The 14,428-nt window shown below is 47.8% G+C and overlaps 1 protein-coding gene across 5 annotated transcripts in view; it reads left to right on the forward strand.

The window, feature by feature from the left end:
- The first annotated feature begins 637 nt into the window (after nt 1-637).
- MED24 (mediator complex subunit 24) overlaps nt 638-14,428 on the forward strand; it is a 39,068-nt gene continuing 25,277 nt past the window's right edge. For 4 of the 5 annotated variants that reach the window (XM_019506989.1, XM_019507027.1, XM_019507007.1 and 1 more), the window contains exons 1-9: nt 638-744; nt 1,252-1,390; nt 5,539-5,621; nt 6,213-6,251; nt 7,980-8,053; nt 9,474-9,697; nt 10,403-10,514; nt 11,369-11,519; nt 12,874-12,987. In XM_019506989.1, the coding sequence (XP_019362534.1) occupies nt 1,261-1,390; nt 5,539-5,621; nt 6,213-6,251; nt 7,980-8,053; nt 9,474-9,697; nt 10,403-10,514; nt 11,369-11,519; nt 12,874-12,987 (927 nt within the window). In that variant the 5' untranslated portion in view covers nt 638-744; nt 1,252-1,260. Of the gene's footprint in view, nt 745-889; nt 1,095-1,251; nt 1,391-5,538; nt 5,622-6,212; nt 6,252-7,979; nt 8,054-9,473; nt 9,698-10,402; nt 10,515-11,368; nt 11,520-12,873; nt 12,988-14,428 lie in introns of those variants that run through there. The other variant, XM_019506998.1, reaches the window with a different exon arrangement.

A 14,428-nucleotide genomic window follows, 5' to 3' on the forward strand; every position in this document is an offset into this window, starting at 1 on the left:
CATAAGGATGTGCTGACAGCAAGTCCAAAATTTGGCTTGGACTCTCCGAGTGTGAGTTGGGTTTTACGTGTGCTGTATCAATGAGCTGCCTCAAAAATTATGGTACATTTGGAATGCTTCACTGTTATCAATCACACATCCCTACAAGGGTTGAAATTATGGTACAGATATGACAATTACCATACCCCTGGCAGCACTGTTGTGGGGGTGGCAGAGCTGGGTGATGGCAGGGAGCTTTCCTGGGCCCCACTGCCCAGCCAGGAAGGAGGGGGCAAGATTTCTGGTACCATGGATCATAGGTGACTGGTCGGGGGTGCACATGCCACCCCCCCGATGGGGTTGCTGCCCATGCTGACTGCCAATACTGATACTGTCAGTAGGGCTGGTGCCCCTGACAGGGTCGGCAGCTTCTGCAGGTGCCCCCTCAGATTCAGGAGGCACCAGTCACTCATACCACGGATTTCTAACTCTGAGGGGCTTTTGACGAAAAAATTAAATCCCTGCTCAGTTTTCCCCACCCAACGTCCGCACCCCTCACTTCCCCCGCTGGCAGACAGCCCGGCTGCCTGCATTGGCGACTGCCAGGCTCCAACGCCCCAAGAACTACAACTCCCAGGAGGCTCCACGGCGCTCGAGGGTTCTTCCGGCCAATCAAGGGCGGTCTTGTTGGTAGGTGCTAAGATGGCGTAGTCCAGGGGTGGCAGGAGGCGCTTTCACTGTGCTGCGCTGCTGGGGGGCTCGCAGGTGAGGGGTGGGGGCCCCCCCCCGGCATCCGACTGCGGGGGGAGGGGTTGGGGATGGGGTGGCCCCCTTTCCTCCCCCCACCCCGGGCTGGGAAGAGACGTCGCCTGGCAGGAGCCTGCTCCCTCCTCGGGGGGCGAAGGGACCCAGGAGTCCGGGCCGGTCACTGCCTTGAGCGCCAGGCCCTGCCTGTTCCCGGTGGCTGGAAGTAGTTTCCAGGGGCCCTGGCTTCACAGTTCCGAGTTGTCCCCAATCCCAGTTCTCACCCCTGGAGCCTACCTTTTCTCCCTCAGCTTGGGAGTGGGACCTCAGCCTCTCAGCTCACCACTTGGACCAGCCAGTGCTGCCCCCTTGTAAGTGGTGCCTGTAGCATGAATAATAACATAGGAGCTCATGCATGAGTCTTTGTAGAGGTGCAAGGTGATGCCATTCCCTGGGAGGCCCCAAGTGGGATGGTGAAAAATGCGTGCTCTCATGATGCTGCCAAACCTTTCCCCCTCTTGCTTTCAGACCTGAAGGATGAAGGTTGTTAATCTGAAGCAGGCCATTCTTCAGGCCTGGAAGGAACGGTGGAGTGATTACCAGTGGGCCATCAATATGAAGAAATTCTTCCCTAAAGGAGCCACGTGGGACATACTTAACTTGGCAGGTCAGGATTTAGCTTGTGTGTAGGTGCAAATGTCTGTGTGTGGTATGTGCGTGCTTCCAAGCAAGGTGGATGCATGGTGAAGGAAAGCAAATTGCGCAGTTGTAATGTGTTCCTAGTTATCTCTCCCACAGCTTTATCAGAACTTTAAAACTGTCCGGCAGCATCCTTTGGAACTGGAGGATGTGTTTGCTCTTCCCACAAAGGTGGGGTTGCAGCAGGTGTAGGCATACCTATGCTCCCTTGGGTAGCTGTGAGGATATGGATACATAGGCAAGAAAGCTGCTCAGATATAACTCCGCCAGAGATGCCAGGGGTGCGTTTCTGTTGCTACAAATGCAGGCTGCCAAATCTTTGCTACTGTTGCCCAATCTAAATAGCTTTCATTTTAGCCTGGGTATACAGCTGGCATTCAGTTGAAATGTAGGCATATCTTAGAGCTGTAGTCCTGCAAAGACTTACACATGTGCTAAGCCCTGCTGAATTCAGTGATATGCTAAAAATTAAGCGTTTAAATCTTTGTAGGATGGGAGAGCTGTCTCATGATTGCTCACTGCAATAACACCTGAGCTATTACAGATGCCAAGGGAGTTAGGGTAGGTTAGTGGATGGAGCACTGTAGTTCTAAGTAACCAGCTCTTGGTTACCTACGTGACTTTGGCCCATTGCTTCCCCATCTGATGCCAGGCTCTTATGCCAATTATAGTAACCTGTTGCTAGGTTTTCTCCTATAAGCATGCATTGGGAAGATTTATATAAATATAAAGTGCTTGGCCCTAGACTGATTTGAAGGGGAGGTTTTAAAGGGGAAAAGCCCCTATTTAAACCAACATTAAGAATGAAACAGAGCATCCTTGTTGTTTTGATGGTTGGATCTCCTGTATCATGATCTCCTGTATCCTGAAATTCTATCTTACCTACATACCGATTTCATCCCCTTGGTCTTTTCTCTCTCCAGTGGAGGGGGTGGGGATTCTTTTTCACTTGATATCTGTTTTCAGTCGCTTTCAAAAATTCTTTATTGATGCATTAGTATAGGGCCCCTGGAATTGATTGGACACTTAACAGTGGGAGGATTATTCCTTCTCATCAGAGGCCAGAATAAAATCAGGATTTTGAAAGCAACAGCCAGGTCCTGAGGGCAATGCATCAATGAGAAGTCCATTTTGCCCCTGCTGGGAAGTGGGAGGATCCTAGGATTTTTACTGTGGTGCCATGCTTGGGTGTTTCTGAAGTGTGCTGCTTCTGTAATATCAGCTTCTATTTAGAGGGTATGTGCTGTTAAATTTGAAGCCTCACCTGGCTTGCTTGCTGGGATGGAAAGCCATTTCCACTCTTTTTTCCTTGGATTCCCACAGCAGATGCAAGATCCAGTTGGGAAGTAATACATCTGCTATTCCATCCCTTCCCTGCCTTGGAGAGTGTGTTCCTTTGCTACAGTATCTCCCTGTCTCTCCTAGGTATAAATCCTTTTCTTGCTTTTGCTAAAATCTTTCTTAGAAGACAAATTTTTGCAATCAAAACTGACCCAGAGTCCTGTTTTTCTGAGAGGCACTGCCACAGACTGCAGGCTTTAGCAAATAAACAGCCTCAACTATTTTTTTGAAAGTTTTCTTCACAATCCTAGTGACTTGAAATGGGATGTTTATAAACAAAGGTGCAGAAATATGCTATTTAGTGCTTCCACCAAGTCCAGGGTCACTATTGAAAGCTTCTGCTCAGCTGTGGGTAACAGACCTTTCACGTTGTGTGTGAACTGGATCTTCTATACAAAAGAATAGACAGGTTACACGTCCGTAACCCAGAGTAACAGCTGCTGTGATGGGATCCCTTCAGATATCATTGTGCTACAATTCATTTATATGCCAAGTTGTACTGTGATACATGCTTTATCTCCTTGCCACTCCCACACATTGTACATTCCTCATTCCAGGCTTCTACTCCTCTTTGCCTGCTTGTTTCCTGCCTCCACTCCTTTGTCTGCATTTTAGACTCTTAGATAAGCTTTTATTAATATTATGCAGGCCCCCATTTCTCTGTAAAGCATTCAACATGGATTGGGCACAATGGTCAATATTTTCAAACCCAGTTGCCTAAATTTAGGCTTTTGTATCCAGACTGAGGCATTGACAGAGAAGCTGCCTGCTCCCTTTGCTTTCAGAGGGAGCTGTGAGCATTGAAGCCTTTGGAGATCAGGCCATTTGTGTGTAGTTGGCAAAGTTTGGATGTAACAGCTTAAACTTTAGGTACTTGGATTTGCAGCTTCTGGTCCCATGTCATCATAACTAATTTGTGTAGTCCTGGTTTCCATATAGTCGCGATTCTCAACCAGCGTGCCACAGCGCCCTGGAGTACTTGAGATCATTTTAAGGGTGCTGCTGGATGCCACACTATTTTAGCAATGTTAGTGTACAAACATGATTCACAAGATAAAACCAGAGATTTGAAACAGGAATCTACAGGGTTAACACTATTCTGATGTGTTGTGGACTTTCTGAGTTCTTTGCACAAGAAAAAATGCTCTATTATTTTTTCCATAGCCAACAAATGAGTGAAAACGAACAGCTGGCATTTTCTGAGGGATGTCTTGAATGCTTGAATCTTAAAAGGTTAAGAACTACTGGTCTATAGAAATTGGATGGTGTTGAAGAAACAGCAGTTGCCTATTATGAATTGAGAGGACCAAACTGAATGGCATGAGTAGCAAGGAGATAGGGGAGTGTGATTTTTAAAGTGAAAGGAAAAAAAAGCAGTGGCAAAGGCACTCAAAAGACTTTGGGTCCAATCCCAGCTCTGCCACTGACCTGCTGTGCGATTTTTTTTTGGCAAGCCCCTTCCCTTCTCTGTGCCTCTTTCCTCCCTGCCTCTGCAATTGCCTGTCTTGTCTATTTAGTCTGAACAGGGTAAGGACTGTTTCCTTCTCTGTGTTAGTGGAGTGGGGGTTGGTCTTGATAGGAAAGTCTGAACAGGCTGCCCTAATGTAAGTAATTCTGGGATTGGGGGAGTATAGAGAGGGCTTGCTTGTCATTTGGAATAGGCACAATAATCACCCTTGTTTTAATGTGGATTTCCTTTACAAGCTATCTCCTTATATTAGGCTTAGACACAGTCCTTTTAAGTTCAGACATGGCTTTTAAAACCAAACAATAAAGGGGAAAAATAAAGACTGGCAGCCAGGTGTCAGCCTAGTTCCACTGCCTAGCAGAGTTGTAGCAACGTGTGCCACTGGGTACCAGTGCTTGGCTGGACTGGAAGGAGTATCTCCCCAGTGAGATTGGGACAGGAAGGAGAAAAGTTGTTGCTGGCATTTCTTTTTTGGGGTGAGCTGAAAAATTCCTCCAGCTCCTGGTATTAGACATAGCTGAGCAAAAACCACAATGCTTTGAGTCAGGAGCCATTGTAATTTGCTGCCTTGTCACTTATTGCTGTCTGTGGATTGGAGCTGGTGCCATCCCTTGAAGTGGCTTCCTTCTGAGGAAGTGGTGGCTGTACTTATTTAGTGAGTCCCTAATGGCAGTGTCCGCCTCTGGTGTCCGGGTGCCTTGAACTAATTAAAGGACATGCTGCGGCATAGGGGGCTGCCTTCATGAGGCTGTTCCCGTGCTCCATTGCTGTGGTTCTAACGGTCAATTAACGGCTTGACTGAGCAGATAGGACGTATACTGCGCCCTCGAGCTTGCCAGGGCCAGGCTGTGGCGGACAGCCAAGGGAGAATGTGTGCCAAAAGTGCATGGACTTTTTCAGTGTTAGGGATGCTTGCCTGTCCTGCAGAGTTCAACCCCAAAGTACCTGTAGTTGAAGTCACTCAGGTAAAGCAGCCTGATTGTCTCTGGAATCACTGGCTTTCTGTCTCAGGCTAGGGACTGTGAAGACAAAAGCAACTTTAACACACTAGGGTCCATTTTGGCCAATGATTCTCTGTGAGAGCTGAGTTAGCAGCAGGATGCTTTACACCTCCTAAATTATTTACTACCATACACTACTGGGAATGGAAAATTTGGGATTTGGTTAATTTCAAGGAGGTTTTGTGCTAAATTTTCACCATCAGCAAGATTTTCCTTGCCTTTTTTTGGCCTGTGGGAAGTTATTGAAAGTGAGCAAGTGTGTGTTTGCTGAACTGGAAGCTCACAGCCCTCGTTATTTCATTGCAGAAGCTCTTCTCGAACAGGCCATGATCGGCCCATCGCCCAACCCACTGATCTTGTCTTACCTGAAATATGCCATCAGTTCCCAGGTAACAATACTGCCTACCTTCAGAGTTTGTCTCCAGAGTGGATTATAGGCACTACTGAATTAATTCTCCTAACCCCAAATTAAGGGTATTACCCTAAGGAAACCAAGACTCAAAGGTTAAGTGACATTTCCAGAACTGCAGGATCAGAACTCAGGATTTTCTGTCTGCAGCTCCTGTCCTCTGATTGTCCTGTCACACCTCTCTCCTCTGTGAGGGGATGACAGCAGAGGGTTCCTTTGTATAGTTTATGCCCCAGGCCAGAAAGTTCCTTTAAAAAATGTGCAATTGAAGCTGAAGTGCATATACAGGAGAGGTTAGAGATCCCTTGCCCTCTAGAGAAATCCTCAGCTGCTACCAATCCTTCATTTCTTTAGCTTGTTACTCAGTGATGTTTGATGTAAAGTTGGTGCAAAACAAATCAGTGATCACCTAAAAATGTCTGTTTAAATTTGTGTTGGGTCAGTGCCTGAGACACATTTTAAATGACAACTAACATGGCCATTAAATGACCTTGCTGTTCCTTGGCAACATGAATTGCAGTGAAAAATGTTTTTTGCTAATGTTTTTATTCTGGTTTTGTGTCATGTTTAGATGGTGTCTTACTCTACTGTCCTGACAGCCATCAGCAAGGTAGGTCTTGACAGATGCTCTCTTTCATTTTACTCACAATCTGTGTAACCATTTCTGTCCCTGTGACTCCTGCCAGATATAGGCCAAGTGGAAAATGACATTGTTTGCTGAGTCAGCAGTGATCACATGGACTTGCATTTCCCTTCTCCTTTATGGAGAATGAGCTTTTTGCCATCAATGGAAAGAGACCTCCTTGCATACTCTTAAGGAAATTTTCTCTATATATTCTGCTGTGACAGGTTTAAAAGTGTAGCAGGCCTGTTACTCATGTGTTAGGACTTACAGCTACATGCTAACTCATGTGTCTCATGGTCTACAGAGCTCTTAGGGGTGAAGGCAACCCTCAACATAAACACAGTGTTGTAGATGGAAACCAAGGCTTGTATCTTAGTTGGTGTAATTGAAATGGAGTGTCCCACTTGAAGGAACAGATTTTTATGAACAGTAGACACCCAGCACCTCCCACTGAACCATTGGAGCTGCTGAGCAAAAAGCCTGGCTGTCAATCTGGCTAGGGTGTTTTTATTTGTTTATTCTGGGAAGCATGTTGCAGTGCTGGGGTGATATGTGTGAGCAGTGGCACGAGAACATAAGAACTGCCACGTAGTGGGTCAGACAGTAGGTCCGTCTTGCCCAGTATATTTTGTCACACAGTGGCAGAGAGCGGATGCTGAAAGGGAGAGTGAACTGGGTATGACCAGAGTTTTTTCCATTGTTCCTCTGTCTTGCAGCCTCCAGCACAGAAGGTCTAGGAAGTTCAGATTTTAAGGCTGTACCCCTAACTCCCATGCTCAATAGCTACTGATGCTCCTATTCCTCCAGGAATTTGTCCAGTCCATTTTTGAATCTGGCTAAATGGTCAGCTTCCACAACCTCTGATGGCAATGAGTTCCACACTTAAGTGACACACTGGGTGCAGTAAGGGGGGGAAAAAGTACTTCCTTTTGTTTGTTTCAGACTTACTACCTATTGTTTCATTTTGTGACCCGCTAGTTCTTGTATTCTAAGAGACAGTAAATAATAAATCCCTATTTACTTTCTTTTCACCACTAGGTATTTTGTAAATCCTTATCATGTCCTACCTCAATCATCCCTTTTCTAAACTGAATAGGCTTAACCTCTTTAATTTGTCCTCATGTGGAAGCCCCATACTATCACTAATCCTTTTTGCCCTTCTTTGTACAGTTTCTAGTTCTTATATCCTTTCTGAGGTGTGGGGACCAGAGGTGTGGCAATTATGAAAGACTGCAGGTGGCTGTGGGGATAGACTTGGTTAGTGTGTCCACACTGTAGGTTGGCAGCCTCTTGCTCAGTCAGTCAGTCTTACATCCCTCATCCATTTATCCTGAATATAAGAGTAAAATATACGTCCAATATTCAGTAGTCTTGGGTTTTGAGAAGTTGACTGGGAGCACTTGGCCTTTAAAGGGAGGGATACACAAAGAGGATTGTTTTCGCTTTGATTGTCATAAAGTTTCCAGTCTGTTGCAACCCTTCCATGGCCTTTTGTGACCCTGCTGGAGGTCCTGACCCACCAGTTGAGAAACACTGACCTGTTCTGTACCTGTGTTGTTGAACTAGCTGCCTGCACAAGTCATGTAAGCAGTGGCTTCCCAAGCCCACAGCAATTTACACGGGTTTCATATGGGTCTTTTTTTAAAAAAAAACACCTGAAATTTGTGCTCACTGCACTTGATTTTAAAATTGCTCTTTGTCCCTATGTCATAGTTCGATGACTTCTCCCGAGATCTCTGTGTGCAGTCACTGCTGGAGATTATGGATATGTTCTGTGATCGGCTCAGGTACGGTGCTACTGTTCTATTGTACCTCACTTGGTTTTTGATGGCTAGGAGCTGGTAGGGCAGACTTCATTGGGAAAGATTGATCGTGCTGCTGGATTGGAAGCATTGAGTATAGGAGAATCAGGAGGTTATCTCCCTCAGCTCTGCCTGTGCCCCTTAATGGACTCCCCCAAAAAGGGCTGAACATACGGGAAGCATAGATGGTGCCAGACTGAATCAAACTAGTGGCCTATGGAGCCTAGTATCCCAGCTGTGATTGGGACCAATGCCTGCTTTATAGGAGTGTGTGGGAAACCAAGCAATTTACAGTAATGGGATAACCTGTCATCAAGGAAAGATTTCTTCTTGAATTCAATAGCGAGAGTTGGGCATAAGCCTGGAAGCCTGAGGGCCTCAGTCCTTCACCTGCAGTATCCTTTGCTTTGCTGGTCCAGGAGTGGGCGCACCCTGCTCTGTATTTTGCAGCCCCGGCCTACAGCACTCCATGCTATTCTTGTCTTAGACCAGAGTCACGTAGCCTGGAGTCATTATGTTTTATTGCTATTCAGGAGGTGTTTACTAGGACGCTGGGTGCAGTAAGGGGGGAAGTGTGGATGGTGTGTTGGGCGCTACACAGTTTGTAAAATACCCCAGTGTCTTGCATCTCACCTTAAAACCCAGAAGAACCCCTTTTAAAGGAGCAGGCACAATTGCTGAGTATAAAGCCTACAGGGGAGTGAGCTGGGAGTTAGGAAGGAAAGTATGGAAGCCCTTCTGTTTAATCAAATAGAATTGGAGCAGTGAATATTAATTTGTCACAGATGTTGACAAGCAGCTACCACCGGCCAAATACAAAGCCTGCCACTTAATCCAATCCCTGGTGAATTTGATTTTCTCTTTAATTTGATCTAAACTTCTGGGACCAAAAGATTTGTGCTGTAGTGGGAGAGCACATTCACCTTTTGACAGGGTGGTGATCAATGCTGATTACTTTTAGCAAGATAATTTGATTGGGGGCTTGGAAAGTTTCTCTTTTAATTAAGAGACCAGAAGGGCTGGGAGGAGCCTGCGGGGTGAGATTTTTCAGATGTGCTGGATGTTCTAAGCATGATGGAGCAGCAAACAAGCTGAAGGGTGAAAGAAATGATAAAAAAAAATCTGATCAATTTCAGCCATGTTTCAGTTGAAGTGAATAGGAGGAGCCTGGAAGGGAGGATGGTCCTTAGGGCTGGGATTAGGGGTCTTGGTTCAATTTCCCAGCTTGTCACGAGTTCCCTTGTGACCTGTGGTTCAGCCCTCCCTGCCTCACATGGGAACTTTAAGGATAAATGCACTGATAAGGAGTGATGAGGACCCTTTAAGGCCTCGCCAGTGGATAAAGAGGGAGGTCTGATAATGAGACATACAAAGCCTGTTTTGTTTCCTGTGTTTTTTTTCTTAGCTGTCACGGCAAAGCAGAAGAGTGCATTGGCTTATGCCGGGCCCTCATGAGCGCTCTCAACTGGCTGCTGCGCTGTGCGGCCTTCTACACGGAGAAGTTCAAAGAGATGTTGGACCAAGCAGCTGCTGAGAACCAGCTTAAGATGTGCCTGGAGAGGCTGGAGAAGATCCTGGACAGCATGAAGAACAGGGCCCTGATCCACATTGCCAAGCTTGAGGAGACATGTATGTCTTGTGGGTGTGAGCCCCATTGGTCCTGCCCCTTGTTTCAACTTGTGCTATGCTCATGGCCTCCTCTGCTTCTCTTTCCTTCATCGCTGCTTTCTGACTCCACTGTTCTCTGTTACTGAAGCCTGTGATCAGAGGATCTTTCCCTCTCTAGCCCCTCTGCTTTCGCTTGCCTGCCCAAACCCTCCTGTGTCTGTTTCCTCCATCCTGGCATGATCTTGCCTTCTCTGTCCCTGCAGCTCAAACACCCATTCGTTTTCCATCTCAATCACTGTAACCACCTACTCCCTGGCTTCCTGCTGCCCACGCTGTCTCCCCTCCTGTCTGCATTGCCCTTGGAAGATGAATGGTGTTGGCATTAAGGCTGGGTGAGCTGTTCCTTGCAAAATGACTCCTGCAGACTGGTGACAACACTGACTATGAGCTCCCTTCCTTTGCAGTCCTCCTTGAGGCACCTCAGCAGGGGGCTGTGCATGGCCAAACTGCTCTTTAACTGCTTTGTTGCAATGCAGATTTTGGGTGGGATTTGCCAAGGTGCCCAGTTCCTGCTGAAACCCAGGTGGTCTTGACTACCTCTCTAGAGCTCCTGGAAGAATCGTGTCTTGAGTTAGGATACCTCTTTGTCCTTGCCCTAATGCAAACCTTCAGGGATTCTCCTTTGGCATTCTAACATTGAAAGGTCTCCTCTCTTTCCCAATCCAGCATCATGGAGCACGGTGGAGCAATCCCTAGTCAAACTGGGGGAGAATCTGAACAGCCTCAACAGTCCCCAGCTCCGGAGCCAGGCAGATGAATGCATCTCCCTGATCAAGAGGTAGTCCAATGATTTTGTCTTCCATGTCCATGGGGAGTTAAGAACTGGTGTCTGTCCATGTTCCCTCTGCATTAGAGCTTCCTTTTCTGTGATCTCCCTGTTGCCTGAGACAGCAGGAGTTAGGTCTGAGAATACCCTTGCACTAGTGAGATGCTGGCATTGGCACACCCCAGAGCAGCTCCCTGCTGCTACAGGGGTATTCTGCTCTAACTCTTCCAGACTGCCTTCCTGCCTGTACTGATGGCCAGAAAGCCTTCTGAACAGTTCCAGGCATCTTCTGTGCCCACTGGCTTCCTGGCCTAGCTCTACTCCTCCCTATATTTGGTTGATGACTTGAGGTAGTGTTTGGGAGCTGGTAGATTGAGGGGAGAAAGAAAGAAAGGTTCTTGGCTTTGGAGGGCAAAATATACAGTGCTAGGTGGGGCTTGTTCTAGGGGTGTCCCAAGTAGCCACTACCCCTTCCAGTGGCTGGCAGCTATAGACTTTCTGCTACCCCATAGTAGCACCTGCCCTCTCTCATGGGTCTTGTCTGCATGGGAAAGTTGAGAGCAAGAGCAATAATGCTGTGAATCCAAATCTTTTCATATTCTGCAGTAATATCCTCCATGGCAGCCAACCCTTGGAAACAGGCTAGTGCCCAGGAGGTTAAAATTCTGTGGCTCAGCCAGAACCTCACAAGCCAAAGGCTAATGCCAGGGTCCTAGGCCATCCTGACTCAGACGCTGCAGTGGTGTTGGGGTTATTTAGAGTCTAATGACTCAGGTCAAGGGTGGCAGATGCTTCCCTGTGATGCCTCAACATCTCCCCTTGTCTTTCCAATCCTCTGATCCCGTGCCTCCATTATTCTTGTGCAGCATCCCCACCATGCTCTCAGCCCACTCAGACCAGCTGAACAAAACTGGCTTCCCTACCATCCATGCTGTGGTGCTGCTTGAGGGAACCATGAACCTCACAGGGGAGACTCAGCCTCTGGTGGAGCAGCTAATGATGGTGAAGAGGATGCAGGTACAGTAGACAGCAGCCTGTGACCTTGCTGTGCTGTTTGACATGGCTTGGTAAACCAAGGGCTTCTGGCACAGAGCCTGAGTGTAACTTTGGGCAAGTCACTTCCCTTCTGTGGCCAGCTTCCATGAAGAGGGAGCAAGACCAGTGCTGCCTCATAACTATGCTCAGAAATGTAGGGAAATTACATCCTTGCACAACTTTCCCATAGACCCAGGAATTCCCAGTGGCTGCATCAGGTCCAGAAAGGTTTCGGGGGTCTACTCTTAGGGTAGAAACAGATTAACTGAAGTGGATCAGTTGTAGTGGGACATGTCCTGTCTCCACTGATCTGCTTTATTAGGTGACAAGCAGATCACCCCATGTCCTGCATTGGATCCCCTGCCTGATGTGGGACATGGGGCATTGTGTTTCTCTTGCCTGGAGATTCCCTGGGTTTCTTGCTGCCCTGAATCAGGTCCTGTGCTGACCCATACCTCTGCATGAGGCATGGGTCAGCGCGAGTCCTGGCACTGGAGCTGGGGAATCCCCAGTGCCCTGTGCCTTCACATGAGGATCCTTCACATGCTGACCTGTGCCTCTGCCTCGAGCAATGTGGGTCCTGGCATGGAGGCATGAGGTGCCAAGGATTCCCCAACTCCCATTCAACCCTGCACTGAGATCTATGCTGATCTGTACTTTATGCTGGGGCACAGTCAGTGCGGATCTCTGCATGGAAGCATAGGTTGTCATGGACCACCTGCCTTCCACCTGTTGCTCTCCCCCTGGGACTCAGGTTGATTTGTGTCTCTGTGTGAGGCATGGATCAGCGCAGGACTCATGGAGACCTGGGGTCATATGGGTCCAGCTGTGGAGGCATGGGGTACCCAGAATTGCCTGGGTTCCATGCCTCCATGCCAGGACTCATCCAGGCTTTACCTGCTTACAGAGCTGTGCCCTGGGGTAGGGCTGGCAGATGCTCCATGGGCTTGAGGAGCCCAGTCCTACTCAGGGTGCTCAGGATTGGGTCCCTTAAGTCCTTGGAACACCTGCCCACACTCCTCTGCCACAGAACAAATAGACATTGGCTGGAATAAAATGCCACAATTTCTTAGTACCTTTTGTGGCACCTCTGATATGGCGTGACAAAAGTAGCGATGTCTGTTTGCTTGACATTTGTACTTCTGTAAAAATTGTAGCAGCACAAATGCAACATGTTTCTACCCTTACTTTCAGTAAATGGGTTTACTTCTGTAACTGTATATTAAATTGAGAGGTTGATGCGTTCCTTGCTGATGACAACCCATGTTGTAGTACATATATTAGGTGTGGGTCACATGCACTAGACACTCCATGACTGAGATTTTTTCCTTTGTAGCGTATTCCCTCACCTCTCTTTGTACTGGAGATCTGGAAAGCCTGCTTTGTGGGCCTGATAGAGTCCCCTGAGGGGACAGAAGAGCTGAAATGGACAGCTTTCACCTTCCTTAAGGTAACCCTCTGTCCCACCACCCTTGCTGAGAGCTGTCAGCCAGACGCAGGTTCAGGTTAAAACCCAGAGTCTGTCATCGCCTGCTTCCTCCAGGACCCTGCTGTGTGCCTAAGCTTGACAGAGCAATTATTTTTGCTCTCCCACTGTGCATCCCTCGAGGTGCTTTTCATGCCCCATCTGTATGGAGTGTGTTAGATGGCAGTCTCAGGCTGAGCCCACAGGCAGCCTCCCTTGACACAACCAGCTGAACATCAATTTTGCTGTCTGGGGCTGCTTTTAAGTCCAGTCCTACTTGTTTTGCAGAACAGCTTTCATCTTACTTTGTTTCTCGCTGTGTGGGGTTATGGTGGGACGGAAGAGCGATTGGTCCTAGCCTAGTGAAGAGTATCTTTGTGTGATATGACACTGGTTTGACTTCATATAGGTCTGGGCAAGGAGGACCTTGTTTAATTACCCAGCCAAGGAGTGGTTCAGCAGTGCAGACAGGAAGTGATTCTGGGGGTCATGTTGCACTTTCCCTGTGCCTCATGTTTTTCTCCCTGGGTCTTTGTGCTCCTTGTACTGGTATGGGAAAAGGATGGGTGAAGGGGCTCAAGTGCAGGCCTGAGGGTCCAAAGATCTTGATTCTGTTCTCAGTGCTTCCACCGAAATTGCCAAGTGAGCTGGATAGCCTCCTCCTCTCAGTGCTTCAGTTTAGCCCTCTGTAAAATGGGCTGAATGTTGTCTCCCTGTAAGGGGAAAAATGCTTGCTGTGTGTTGTCTGTGGGCTAAGTGATTTTGCTGTTGAGACTCACAGGGTTTGGAGGGACCTCAAAGGCCCCCAAGTCCTGGAGAGTTAAGCATCATATCAAACACTCAGGTTTGTCCCCTTTTTTTTTTTTCCATCTGATGTGTCCTGCCCAAAAGGTTACATGGTTATATCTGTCTTTCTCCTTCACCACTGTGACTGGTAGCAGATGGCCCTGAGTTCCCTCCCCCCAGCTCATGTCCAGTTCTTGGTAAACACTTGTGAGGCCAGCTAGCTTTTCCAGAACAGGTTGAGCAAATTAGGCTTTGCATTCACCCTCTGCATGCCTCATCCCTGGCCATCTCCATCACAACTGAAAGATATGGAGTGAATCTGTGTCCTGATGCCAGTAAACAGGCCCTCCTGCTTCGGGACCTAAGCCAGCTTCTAAGAAGAGGAGATGGGCTAGGAAGAAACTTTCTTCTGACGTGCAGTGCTGTAAGTGCCCTCTAGAGGGTTTCCTTGCACCTTCCTCTGGACCAGCTGACACTAGGGCATTATCAGAGTCAGGATCCTGGGGTGGATAGATCACAGCTGTGAACACGTGTGGCAGCCTTTTCAATACAGGTGCCTTCTTCCTTGACTTGTGGGCCCCTGTTGTGCTGCACAAATTGGAGTTGTGGTACCTGGGATCATTTCCTCCTGGCTAGATGT

This window comes from Gavialis gangeticus, unplaced genomic scaffold (genome assembly GCF_001723915.1).
Source record: "Gavialis gangeticus isolate Ggan-Ray unplaced genomic scaffold, GavGan_comp1, whole genome shotgun sequence".
Taxonomy (NCBI): Eukaryota; Metazoa; Chordata; order Crocodylia; family Gavialidae; genus Gavialis; species Gavialis gangeticus.